Genomic DNA, 14,016 nt, shown 5'->3' on the forward strand with positions numbered 1-14,016 from the left:
AGTCCTACTGAATGACATTCATATTATTTTCTAAAGGAATGATAGTTATTGTTTGTGTTTGTGTGCCTGTTTGTTTGTATGCTTTGATTGTCCTTTTAAAACGTTAAAAAAACAATAACACAACAACAACACAAAGTCCTATTCTTTATTGCAGTACATTCACAAAAGAACAGTAATTTACTGGCATTAAAAAACGAAAATCACACAACAGTGTGTAAGTCCCGGGAGTGAAATATACAATTTATTCACTCATTTTATTTCCTACAGAAAAGCCAATTCAAAATGGATTATTGTTGTCCAACACCAAGTCTTTGGTTACCCAAACAACCATTATTCATGGCAACATGTTCATCTTTGTATGCAAGATGGTCGTTTAACAGTTCTTGTTGCGACTGTCTTTTGCAAATCACATTTGCTTGACACTAAAAACATTGTCCAAATAAGTGAACTGAGAGCGTACATACTTTCTAACTTTCAAACAGTTCAGCTCAAATTCCAAACACACAAAGAATCTTTTATCTAACATCTGAGCTCGCATCGTACCTCCGAAGGCCAGTTGCACATGCCATTCTTAGCGTCGAAGAATAGCGTGGGCGGACAGGGGCGAGTGAACGCTGTGGCAAACACACACTGGTGGAAGCGCGTGCAATCCGAAGGGTCCGGGTAATAGCCGAAACAGACCTGGGGCCAGTTTCATAAGCCAGAAACACAGTCGACCAACTGCAGTTGTCCGAGAGAACCACAGTAATCCGACGTTATCGGGTTTCACGAACAAAATTTCAGTCGGCCGACTGCGGGTCGTCTCACCGGAAGTCGGCCAAACACGGTGATGCTCTCTCCCCAACACTGTGTTCGGCTTACTGCGGTAAACCGAAAATAAATGTAATTATCCGCACAGTCATTGGCACAATGCTCACACTTTTTTGGATTGTGAGCCAAACCTTCTGATTGTTCTTCGAAATGTATCTATCATGACGCAGTAATCCAGGAGACAAGTCAGGGTTATGTCTTGAAGACGTCACATTATGGCGTAAGAGGGTTCGACGTCACGCGAAGGAATTACTGAAAGTCTCGGTCATTGTTATTTTGAGCGGACCGAGACTAGTTTTTTCTTCGAAATCGGCCATTTCCACGTGCGAATGAGCAAACGGAAGTGGTAATGTTGCTAAATTTAGCCCTCGATTGGCCATTCGGATTACTGTACAGTCGGTCGACTGTGGTTGTCCGCGGGTGACGGTGATTCGCTCATGAAACGCGCTTTTCGGTGACCCGGCGATCAACCACAGTCAATCGACTGGGCAGTCGATCGACTGTCAGTCGATTCACTGCTATCTTATGAAACTGGCCCCTGGGAAAGCCCGACAGTCTGTGGTACAGACACAAACATCATGAATTAAGTCTAAGAGTATAGTAAGCTTTTACAATAGAAAGAGAAAATTGTCAGATTATGGAAAACCTTACAGTCTGCGATACAGAGAAAAACAAAATGAATCAAGTTTAAAAGTACAGTATAGAATAGAAACAGAGAAGCGTCAGATAATGGAAAACCTGACAGACTGTGATACAGCCAAAAACGAAATTAATTAAGTTTAAAAGTATAATATAGAATAGAAACAGAAAAGCGTCAGATAATGGAAAACCTGACAGTCTGTGATTCAGAAGAAATTTGTTGTAATTAAGTTTAAAAGTATGATATAGAATAGAAACAGAATAGTGTCAGTTGATTAAAAACACCTGACAGTTTGTGACACCTACAACACGTACAGTATTAGGTTGAAAATTATAGAATATTAACAGAATAAAGCGAAATAATGGACAGCCTGACTGCTTGTGATACATACAGAATCATACTTAATTAGGTTTAAAAAGATATACACCAACAACTGTCGGCATAGTGCAATTGTGACCTCAGAGCTAGCTGGTTGGTTATCGGACATACCTATAGTTCATTGACATTTTTCTGTACATATTCTCAGAAGAGAACGTTTAGGGAAATCGCAAAACTAGAAGAACGCAATTACTCAAATTATCAGCGAGTCGCTACTTTCCTTTCTTCGTGTATGCGTCCCCCTTCACGACCTCACCCCCCCCCCCCCCCCCCACAACCCCCCAACCCAATACACCGCCAAAGCAAAGGAGTGACATTGAAAACATTAATTTCACGATTCAAATGTAGATATAAACTCAAACGTTTTGATTATGAATACATGCAACTAAAAAGAAAAAAATACAAGAGAAAAGACAAGCAACAGACATTTTCCGAAATCTTTTTCATATGCAAAATCTACTTCACCAACTTAATTACAATGCTATTGGCTGCACCAACAAGAGTAAACCGAGAAATACGCCACAATACCCCATGAGAAGGGATGTAACCAATAATTACAATATACTGCCGTTGAACTATGATTATTCCCCTTTATGAACAATAAACCACGGAAAACGCCTGTAAACACAGCACCGAAGAAGACAAGAAACAAATTATTTTCACTTGTCAAGATCATAGTAAAAGGGAGACAAACCATGTTTGTGACGGAAGACAACGGATGTAAGACAAAGAAAAGCTTTGTAGAACTGAGCAAGACACAACACACGAAACGCAGCTAGCATTACAATGAAGGTCTTTAAACAATGGCAATGACGTAACAGGAAATCGGATTTTAGAAAGTTGTGGCGATGTCACATGATGAATAGCTGAGTGTCTTTAGCTTTCACCGTATAAGCTCTTGAACTTGTGACAATAACTTTTCAACTGAAGTGGATAGATTGTTTAAACTTGTTTTCGAAACACATTATATTTATATATATCTTCTTGGGTTCAGGAGATGATAAAAAATACAATTCTGTCACTTTTAAATCTCTTTGAGCAAAACAAACACACACACACACACACACACACACACACACGAACTCACGCACGTACGCACACACACACACACACACACACACACACACACACACACACACACACACACACACTTGCATACGCCACCAACCATGTCTTAATTCCCAGTCTGTCTAACAATATTTTGTCAAAATATGACTAAATGTAAGAGCGTTAAATGAAATAGAAAACTTTCACAGCATGTTCAACTGTACAATGAAAACCAGCTGCAGCAGTTATTATTACCTAGAAATAAAATACCTTGTCGAAAGATATTACTTTGGAATAACAAAAGAGTAAGAGGTATGAATCTCGTAGTTTACTGACAGCTTACATGTTTGTCAGGGTATTGTTGGAGAAAACAGGCCAACAACTGTTTGTGTGTATGAGTGTGTGTGTGTGTGTGTGTGTGTGTGTGTGTGCGCGCGTCTGTGCGTGCGTGCGTGCGTGTGTGTGTGTGTGTGTGTGTGTGTATGTGTGTGTGTACGTGTGTGCGTGCGTGCGTGCGTGCGTGCATGTGTGTGTGTGTGTGTGTGTGTGTGTGTGTGAGTGTGTGTGTGTGTGTGTGTGTGTGTGTGTGTGTGTGTGTGTGTGTGTGTGTGTGTGTGTGTGTGTGTGAGTGTAAATGAACGGACAGACAGACTCAAACGTCCAAGCTCATTATTTCATCACTAATCAAAAAAATCAAATTGCGACACTGTTTGTTTATCTGTCATTATCACCGTGGTCGTTTTGTAAAGGCAAAGTCGTCACCATGAAAACAGTTATACTACTATTTCAGATGTGCCTAGGCTGTTTACATTGGACTAGAACACCCTCCACTTGGACACATACCACTGGGTGGCCGGGTGGTGGCCGATGGACTGGGTGGCCGAGTGGTGGCCGAGTGGTGGCCGAGTGGTGGCCGATGGACTGGGTGGCCGAGTGGTGGCCGAGTGGTGGCCGATGGACTGGGTGGCCGAGTGGTGGCCGAGTAGTGGCCGATGGACTGGGTGGCCGAGTGGTGGCCGAGTGGTGGCCGTGTGGTGGCCGAGTGGAGGCCGATGGACTGGGTGGCCGAGTGGTGGCCGATGGACTGGGTGGCCGAGTGGTGGCGGAGTGGTGGCCGAGTGGTGGCCGTTGGACTGGGTGGCCGAGTGGTGGCCGATGGACTGGGTGGCCGAGTGGTGGCCGATGGACTGGGTGGCCGAGTGGTGGCCGAGTGGTGGCCGATGGACTGGGTGGCCGAGTGGTGGCCGATGGACTGGGTAGCCGAGTGGTGGCCGATGGACTGGGTGGCCTAGTGGTGGCCGATGGACTGGGTGGCCGAGTGGTGGCCGATGGACTGGGTGGCCTAGTGGTGGCCGATGGACTGGGTGGCCGAGTGGTGGCCGATGGACTGGGTGGCCGAGTGTGGCCGATGGACTGGGTGGCCTAGTGGTGGCCGATGGACTGGGTGGCCGAGTGGTAACGCACTTGCGCTCGGAAGCGAGAGGTTGCGAGTTCGACCCTGGGTCAGGGCGTTAGCAATTTTCTCCCCCCTTTCCTAACCTAGGTGGTGGGTTCAAGTGCTAGTTTTTCGGATGAGACGAAAAACCGAGGTCCCTTCGTGTACACTACATTGGGGTGTGCACGTTAAAGATCTCACGATTGACAAAAGGGTCTTTCCTGGAAAAATTGTATAGGCATAGATAAAAAAAATGTCCACCAAAATACCCGTGTGACTTGGAATAATAGGCCGTGAAAAGTAGGATATGCGCCGAAATGGCTGCGATCTGCTGGCCGATGTGAATGCGTGATGTATTGTGTAAAAAAATTCCATCTCACACCTCATAAATAAATCCCTGCGCCTTGAATATGTGCGCGATATAAATTGCATAAAATAAAAATTAAAAAAAAAAAAAAATCCCTGCGCTTAGAACTGTACCCACGGAATACTGCGATATAAGCCTCATATTGATTGGTTTGGTAAAAAAAATATGTTCAAACATACATTGAAACTGTGTACAGAGAGCAGTCAGGCTTGCTCCATGATCTCTGATGTTTAGTATGCGTCCACGTGAAGAGATATTCTTATTATGTCTAAACGCCTGACCAGATCTAAGCTTGCGAGCCGAATCATTCACATGGAAAGGGGTGCCCCTTTAATCGATCTACGCTGTAAACTGACTTGATTTCGAGTTTTGAATACTTTTTTTTAACCAGTTTTGAACCCTGTATCAGTACTCTATATATCTACTGGCAAAAAGTAGCTCACATGGTAAACACATGATGTTTACCATGTGTGCTACGTTTGCTAGTGCAATTTTGTCACACGGTGTTCACAACTGGTTCCACAACATTGTTTCAATAATGGAACACTTTCATTTACAGTATAGCTGTTCGTAAGCAAGCATGTACGTACTGGTACAAGTCATCAAAGAGCAACACAAACTACACAACAAAATGTATTTCAAAATACAAAAGTTCTTACATCATTTTTCTATGTGCGATGATGTACTCAATGGACGGAACAGATATCAGTGGAAAGTCACTCGCTGGACAGGTCAGTTTTGACCTCCTTCTGCGTCGTATATCCCAATGCGTACTGTACAGAGGCTATTGGATACAAGAAAGCGGCCATTGCAGTGTTATATACCCGCCTGTGGCTATACAATACGGGTTGTTCAATCGCTGCTATGATGTCTACAGGGGCGGATCTGGGTTTTGAAAGGGGGGGGTGCACATTTTTTTTTTTTTTGTATCTTATCAGCGAAGGCGCGAAGCGCCGAACCGATGGCGCGAAGCGCCGAGCATGCTAGGGGGGTCCGGGGGCATGCCCTCCCGGAATTTTTTTTTAAAAAGGAAGCAAAATTGTGCAATCTGGTGCAATCTGAGCGTGTAAAGTGCTATTTTCAGGTGATACATTTTTCTTCTTCTTTTTTTTTTTTTTTTTTTTTTGTCCCGCTGGGGGGGGGGGGGGGGGGTGCAATTGCACCCATTGCACCCCTCCCAGATCCGCCCCTGTGTCTACAATCTTGATCGACGGAGTTAACCTTCAAGATGTCCCGATCAAGATTCGTTTGATTGACTTGTTTGAAATAAAGGCCTGTGCGTCACTGAGAGACTGGGCGACTGTGTTGACCGTAACTGGCTTTTTAACAGAGTTAAAGGAGTTTGTCCTGAGCATGGTGGTGTTTCTTTAACTGGAACATTGTGTGAATCTATGTACAACTATTATTGGGTTATGTTGGTTTTAAATTCATAGGATGATCTTGTACAAGGAAAAGCAGGCACGCACTAAGACACATGATGGTCACACAAATGCGCGCACACTCACGCAAACACACACGAAAGCACACAACCGCATATGCTCGCACGCGCGTAAACACACACACACACACACACACACACACACACACACACACACACACACACACGCACACACGCACGCACGCACGCACAAACACACACCCACCCACCCACAGACACACACACACACACACACACACATACGCACGCGCACACATACATGGGTGCTTGTTAAGGGAGTTAAGCAGTCCAGACGTTTTCACATATATTTATTTTCAAATATAGAACGGTTGTTATGAAGTTTTTACAATTAAAACAACACAATGACTCTAAAATAACATTACTTGTCAATGCATGTGCTGGGCGCACGATAACAAAGGTATAACAAAATAAGAAAACAAAATCAAAAACACATGCCAAGTAATCTACTTTTGCATCAAGTGCAATCAACACATGTAACAATACTTATGTGTGCAAAAAAAAGTTCCATAAACCATAACAGTTGCCACCTATAACATACCATAATTACAATAAAATACAGATTTACAGAAATGAAATGAATATATGTACAATGCGCAGTGCGAGCCCCTTTTTTGGGGGGATACACGAAAAGAGAACTGTTATTTGTTTTGAAAAGAAATTGAAAAACAAACTTAAGTACATGTAATTTGCTTTGAAAATAGATAATGTGTGAACAATGTTTAATGATCATACACCTATACCTACTCATAAAGTGTTGAACGTCTCATATATAGTTTAGTGACCATAATTTATATGCTATGAAAACGAGGCGGAATGGGCCTTTAAGGTAAACTATATTTTCTGGATCATGTAAGTCTTTCGGATGAGACGAAAAACCGAGGTCCCTTCGTGTACACTACATTGGGGTGTGCACGTTAAAGATCCCACGATTGACAAAAGGGTCTTTCCTGGCAAAATTGTATAGGCATAGATAAAAATGTCCATCAAATACCCGTGGGACTTGGAATAAAGTAAAAATATTCCATCTCACACGGCATTAAGTCTCAGGAAACATGAATACACGCATGCAGGAAAAAAAAAATATGGGTAGCGCCGTATGTATGGCAGCTAGCTCGCTTTCCCCGGGGAGAAAGCAGCCCGAATTTCCATGAGGGTAACCTCACTGGACTGTAAATCTTATCCAATCCATCCAATCCAATCCATATCTATCTTACCCAATATTGACGACTGTCTGATGATATCTTCTGCTATGGTCTGTTGAGACAGTGATATTAAAATCTCGACCTCCGGTCTCGATTTTGATATCACTGTCTCAACGGACCAATAGCAGAAGATATCATCACACAGTCAGTCAATGTTAGATATATTGCTAATTCTCTGGACATTTTGTATTTACTGTAAAGAAATTACAAAAGTATTTGTCTCAGTTTTGGCTGTTCCATATCCCTCCCTCTGATTATTATTTCTTTTTGTTCACGTTTTTCTTGTACTTTTCAGTATTTTAAAATGTCTTTTCTTTCAAAAAGTCTTTAGTCACTTGCTCAACTACATTCTGGGATAATTACATTTTCATATATATTTTTGTTTTTAAATTTAGGTGTTTTTGTTTTTGAAGTGGGGAAGCAATAAAGAGGTCGTCGATATCAAAACTGATATCGACGGAAATGTCGTCGATATCACTTTTGCACTGAGCTCAATTTTGCCCAATTGACCAATGGAAATCCACGTAACATATGAAATAGCAATATAGGCTTATACATGGGACAAGAGCATCTTCCACTCAGACACCCAGCAACCAACAATAACTTAGCTGCTTCCTGTGTACAATATGCTTTTTAGTGCAATTCTCAATTCTTAGTAAATGTGATGTATTTCATGTCTGTGACCGCCCGACAATGCGTGGCAATTTTCCATGTTTTATAAGGACTGTTACATCTTGAGTCGTGAGTCTTGAGAATGTGCTTTTCCCCCTGAATTGATTTTCCTGATTGACAAATATTACCATTACAAATATAATTCAGACACAAATCCCTACTCTGCAATGTCCGTAAAAAAAGAAAGAAGTCAAAATGCTACTCCCTGTATCATCCACGTTCCATTTTCCTGCTTTACTCTTACTTTTAGTTTGTTACTCTGAAAGGCCTCCTGGCTTCAACGTCTTTTATTTGACTCCAATCCTGAGTGCAATTATACCATGACAATTAAGGTAGTGCTACCATACCAAGCAATACAGGTTCTCTTCATATTTGTCTCCAGGATATTGACTCTTTCTGTTGCTGTCACCCTAAAAATGATCATAGCTTTTCTCCGTATTCAAGTCCAAACTTCAATAAAATAAATATATAACTGATTAACTAATTAATAGTATGATGCCATGGCATTAAGTAGGGTCCGTCTTCCCTGCATACGTGTATAAACCCCAACTTCAGTAAACATATGCCTGATAAATTGATCCCATTTCATCATAACATTTAACATTAAGTTACTGTGCTCTTCATGTCATATCTAACTCCAAATATCCGAGAAAACAATCTTAACTGAATTACTTGCATTAATGATATACGATACCGATACATGCCTTGACCTTACGATTCTTCTTTTTCTTCTTCTTCTTCTTCTGCGTTCGTGGGCTGAAACTCCCACGTACACTCGTGTTTTTTGCACGAGTGGAATTTTACGTGTATGACCGTTTTTTACCCCGCCATTTAGGCAGCCATACGCCGTTTTCGGAGGAAGCATACTGGGTATTTTCGTGTTTCTATAACCCACCGAACTCTGACATGGATTACAGGATCTTTTTTGTGCGCACTTGGTCTTGTGCTTCCGTGTACACACGGGGGTGTTCGGACACCGAGGAGAGTCTGTACACAAAGTTGACTCTGAGAAATAAATCTCTCGCCGAACGTGGGGACGAACTCACGCTGACAGCGGCCAACTGGATACAAATCCAGCGCGCTACCGACTGAGCTACATCCCCGCCCCGACTTTACGATTAATTTTCTACTGCTGATAATATATTATGTTGAAGTCACCAAGACAAACTTCATTCTCGAAATTCTTCCTCGGGAGACTTACAGCAGAAGTGACAGAAGTCGTTACGTGACGCTATTATTCACGTTATGACGTATTTTCGAGTTTTGGCTTCTGACATCCGATATATTTGACTTCGAAAAAAGAAGGTAAACAAAAAGAAACCTGTGTTTTCATTTAAAAATAAAATCAAAATTGTATACATCTTTAAGCTGCCATACAGACTATATAACTTGGTTCTTCAAATCCTGCCATAAATGCAGGTGGCAGATTACACCTACACTCTCACACACCTCTCTTGCTGCTAGCTTTTCACTGGGAGGAAGCAATCCGATGTTCTCAACAATGGGACAATAAAGTAATGAAAAGCCGTGCTGCATGTTGTGCCAGTCGTTCATTCCACCAGGCTCCTGCCTCTCTACCTTGCTAAATGTAGATCTACATGTCTTCGTTTGGACAGTACATGTTGTGCCAGTCGTTCATTCTGCCAGGCTCCTGCCCCTCTACCTTGCTAAATGTAGATCTACATGTCTTCGTGTGGACAGTACATGTTGTGCCAGTCGTTCATTCTGCCAGGCTCCTGCCTCTCTACCTTGCTAAATGTAGATCTACATGTCTTCGTTTGGACAGTATACGTTGCCGGGCCAGTCGTTCATTCCACCAGGCTCCTGCCTCTCTACCTTGCTAAATGTAGATCTACATGTCTTCGTGTGGACAGTACATGTTGTGCCAGTCGTTCATTCTGCCAGGCTCTTGCCTCTCTACCTTGCTAAATGTAGATCTACATGTCTTCATTCTGCCAGGCTCCTGCCTCTCTACCTTGCTAAATGTAGATCTACATGTCTTCATTCTGCCAGGCTCCTGCCTCTCTACCTTGCTAAATGTAGATCTACATGTCTTCATTCTGCCAGGCTCCTGCCCCTCTACCTTGCTAAATGTGGATCTACATGTCTTCGTTTGGACAGTACACGTTGCCGGGCCAGTCGCAGACACTCAGATGGGCTTGGTACCGAAGACCGGGCGGGCAGTTGATCGTATGAGGCACGTGGAAACTGCAGTGGAAGAATCTGGTGCAGTTGGTGCAATCCGCGTAGTATCCGAACGCCTCGGGGCATTTTTCCGCTTGAAGACAACCTTTGAGTAAAGAATAAAACACAGATTTCACTATGTGTAAACACAGAAAACACACGCATACGCACGCATACAAACACGCACACTCACACGCACGCACACATACCGTATCTTGGAAAGACACATTAAACAAACGTCCACTAATAACACTGTTAATCAAAACTCCAGACTCCAGACTTACGCCTTGGATTACTCTCCGTTGTTGTCGTCGTCCCTGTCGTCGGCAACGTCCTGGCACCGGCAGAGCCTCCAGGCGAATTTGTGGCGACGACGTTAGTTTCTAGAGTTGTTGACATGACGTTAGCTACACGAGTTGTTGGAATGACGTTAGTTACACGAGTTGTTGGAATGACGTTAGCTGCTGGTGTTGGCCTTTCAAGGTCAGACTGATTTTGGAAGACGCTCTTGATCTGGGAGATGAGAGGGTAGGAGCCGAGGTTGCAGTACTGCCCAAGGTAGTCATCGAAGTCTAGTGACCAGATCATGGCGCCCGCCAGACCTTGCTCGACGATATACTCAGCCTAATCAACGATGCACACACAGCAAAAGATGAATAATAATGATAATAATAATAATAATAATAATAATAATAAATCATTTTTCTATAGCGCAAGTCCCGAATTCACAGCTCCAAGCGCTTTACAATTCCAATAAACACACACACACACACTGACACACACACACACACACACACACACACACACACACACGATATACAAATCATGACATTAGAAAAGATCCATTACAAAATAGACTTTGTTGATTTAATGACACGGACAAAAACTTAATGCGCTGCAAGTATCGACTGGGGCGATGAAGCTAATCTCAGATACCAACGGACACTGGGTATGGTGGCTTATGTTTGCTAACCAATAAGAAATGCAATAGTTTAGATATGTCGTGCCGAATTCACGGAATTGCCGAATTCGCGGAATCGGCAACATTTTTGCCGATTTCGCGTAATCAGCAAAACGCTGCCCATTACGTGAAATCGGCAGCGTTTTGCCGAAAATGCGGAAAAGCTTCAAACATTTGCCCATTTCGCAAAAGCGACAGCCAGTCTGTTACTTTTTGTGTCACCATAACATTGCATTAACATTGCTTTACCTCCCTACTATGTTTTGTATGGTCTATGTTGGTCTGTATTGAGCATAACTCCGGAAATGCACGAAAACTACACTTTCTGCAATAACTTGCCATAACTTATCGATTATTGCGATATCTATCCATTGGAGTATCTAGTTGTCTAAGTGTGATGATATCCCAGGCTTTTGAGTACTTTAAAACCAAAAAGTGGCTGCCGATTTCGCAAAATGGGCAAATTTTAGAAGCCTGTACGCGATTTCGGCAAAACGCTGCCGATTTCACGTATTGGGCAGCGTTTTGCCGATCACGCGAAATCGGCAAAAATGTTGCCGATTCCGCGAATTCGGCAATTCCGTGAATTCGGCACGACAGATACAAGGTACTCAAACAACGGTTGTATCACGAGAGTTAAGTTACATTTTGTTGTGCATGACAGCTAGGAGATCAAAAACATAATGTCATCCTTCCACATGGTGCGTTGGCAAGTATGAAGTCAGTTTGGCACAATGAGAGAATCGCATAATCCAGTAAAATTACTGTTAGGGCCTACATGTTCGGTGCTAGTAGAAACATTTGATAAAAGTATTATTAAAGCAAAACTGACCTTAGTACGAAAGCTAGTAGGATTGTCATAGCTGACCCAGTCTAGTGGCCAGGCACTTCTGTAGGCGTGAGGGACGCCTGACGACGCTTCGAAGACGGTCCTCCAATTTGTGGCATCGTTTTGAAGGTTTTCGCACATCTGAAAGACACAAAGTTAAATCAGTAAGTGACTAAGATTGCCTCCTTGTGTCTTCTCCTCAAGCGGCTGCATGTCTGTGCACTTAAAAGACTGCTGGGTCGAAATATTTGTGACTGTAACGTGTTGTTTTTCAATAACAAACTTTTCAACAACTCACCTTTCTTGTTTTTTGATTCTGAATTTTGGAACGTTGGCAGTCTCTTTGTTTTTATATCAATAGCTACTCTGATGCACGTGTTTAGAACCTACATCATAATAGGACAACAGCCCTTACCCCCTTGTAAAACGTCCAGGGCTCCCCTTCTGTCGTATTCATAATGTACTAGATGAATACCCGCTTCGCCGGGTACGGCTTCGCCGGGAAGAAGTCGAGCTGAATACCCTTTTCTGCTAACTTCCCGATGAAACAGGACTAAATCGATTATTTTCTGTCCCTAAACACCACACAATGTCCAAAGTCGAAAGATGTAGCACAAACAGGGGAGTAAAACGGAACAGCCGTTTTTGTGTGCCTGTGTCAGTTGCCGACTGAAACAAACTTTCGCATTCGGCTTTTCTTATCTCGTAACTCCACACTAAATACCTCACTTCCCCTCTGAAGTATTGATGTACAACCCATGGCACTAACATTCATGTAGTCGTTTATAACTGAGGTTGAAAAATTCGCTTCATGATGAGACAAGTATAAATGCCATTCACCCAAACTGAAAACTTCGCTGCCGTCTGCTCGCGATTAGCTGTTCTCTTCTCCTCCCCTTGTTGCATCCTAGTTCTTCAGTTGTTTCTAGTTTTCCGTTTATGTTGTGTTTTGGTCTTCTTCATAAGTAGTCTTGTTCAAAATTTAAAAAAACTCAAACTTCTTTTTGTTGTATTCGAATGAACTAATAAAAAGCTGTTTAACAGCTGTGTTGTCAAATCGAGTTTTTGTCCAAAGTCAGTGTGGCGCCTGCGCAAAACTAATGCGCATAAGAAACGGCGTCTGCTATCAAAACCTGAGATCAACGCATCGACGCAAAAACTGTCATTTTGTAAGTTTGAAACAACAAATCAAGGTCAGAACAGCTATATAATCGCTATTGTGTTTTCAGCGTAGCAATAGGGTCCGATATTTAGACTCGAACAAGTATAATGCGACTCGTCTTCGACTCGTCGGCATTATACTTGTCTCGTGTAAATATCGGACCCTATTGCTACGCTGAAAACACAATAGCTGTTAATATCAATATATACTCTGATTCACGTGTTTAGAACCTACCTCAGAATAGGACAACAGCCCGGACTCCTCTGTGAGCCGTTCAGGGCTCCCCTTCTGTCGTATCTATAATGTATGCAGAAATTACCTCAGAATAAGACAACAGCCCGGACTCCCCTGTGAGCCGTCAGTAAGTGACTAAGATTGCCTCCATGTGTCTCATCCCCAAACGGCAGTCTCTTTGTTTGTATATCAATAGCTACTCTAATTCACGTGTTTAGAACCTACTTCAGAATAGGACAACAGCCCGGACTCCCCTGTGAGCCGTCCAGGGCTCCCCTTCTGTCGTGTGTTGTAGAGGTCTCCGAGCTCGTTCTCCTCGACACTATTCATGGTGGCCGTGCGGGCGTAGGTGGCAAATCCCATCACCAGCTTTTCTCTTGAAGCCCCTTGGCTGAGCCATGTCTGTACCGTCTTGTCCTGGAAAGAGAAATTGGGAATGTCTACGGTCAAAAGAGGTGAGTATTCGGAATACAATGTGCAGTTCAATGGAGACATGTTTATAACTCCATCTTCCATATTTATGTTTTAATAAAGTGTGTAAGTCTACGTAAACGATATTATTGACAAACAGTACAGATACTTTGAAGGTTATTTTTTCATTGTTTTGCTTTCATTCTTTCTCTCTCTCTCTCTCTC

General features: G+C 42.8%; 1 protein-coding gene across 1 annotated transcript in view; it reads right to left on the reverse strand.

The window, feature by feature from the left end:
• Positions 1–6,411: 6,411 nt before the first annotated feature.
• LOC138960231 (chitinase-3-like protein 1) overlaps positions 6,412–14,016 on the reverse strand; it is a 26,862-nt gene continuing 19,257 nt past the window's right edge. The window contains exons 7-10 of the mRNA XM_070332024.1: positions 13,606–13,797; positions 11,988–12,125; positions 10,479–10,818; positions 6,412–10,300 (exon numbers count right to left, since the gene is read on the reverse strand). Coding sequence (XP_070188125.1) covers positions 10,110–10,300; positions 10,479–10,818; positions 11,988–12,125; positions 13,606–13,797 — 861 coding nt within the window. The 3' untranslated portion in view covers positions 6,412–10,109. The remainder of the gene's footprint in view (positions 10,301–10,478; positions 10,819–11,987; positions 12,126–13,605; positions 13,798–14,016) is intronic.

Source organism: Littorina saxatilis, linkage group LG2 (genome assembly GCF_037325665.1).
Source record: "Littorina saxatilis isolate snail1 linkage group LG2, US_GU_Lsax_2.0, whole genome shotgun sequence".
Lineage (NCBI taxonomy): Eukaryota > Metazoa > Mollusca > Gastropoda > Littorinimorpha > Littorinidae > Littorina > Littorina saxatilis.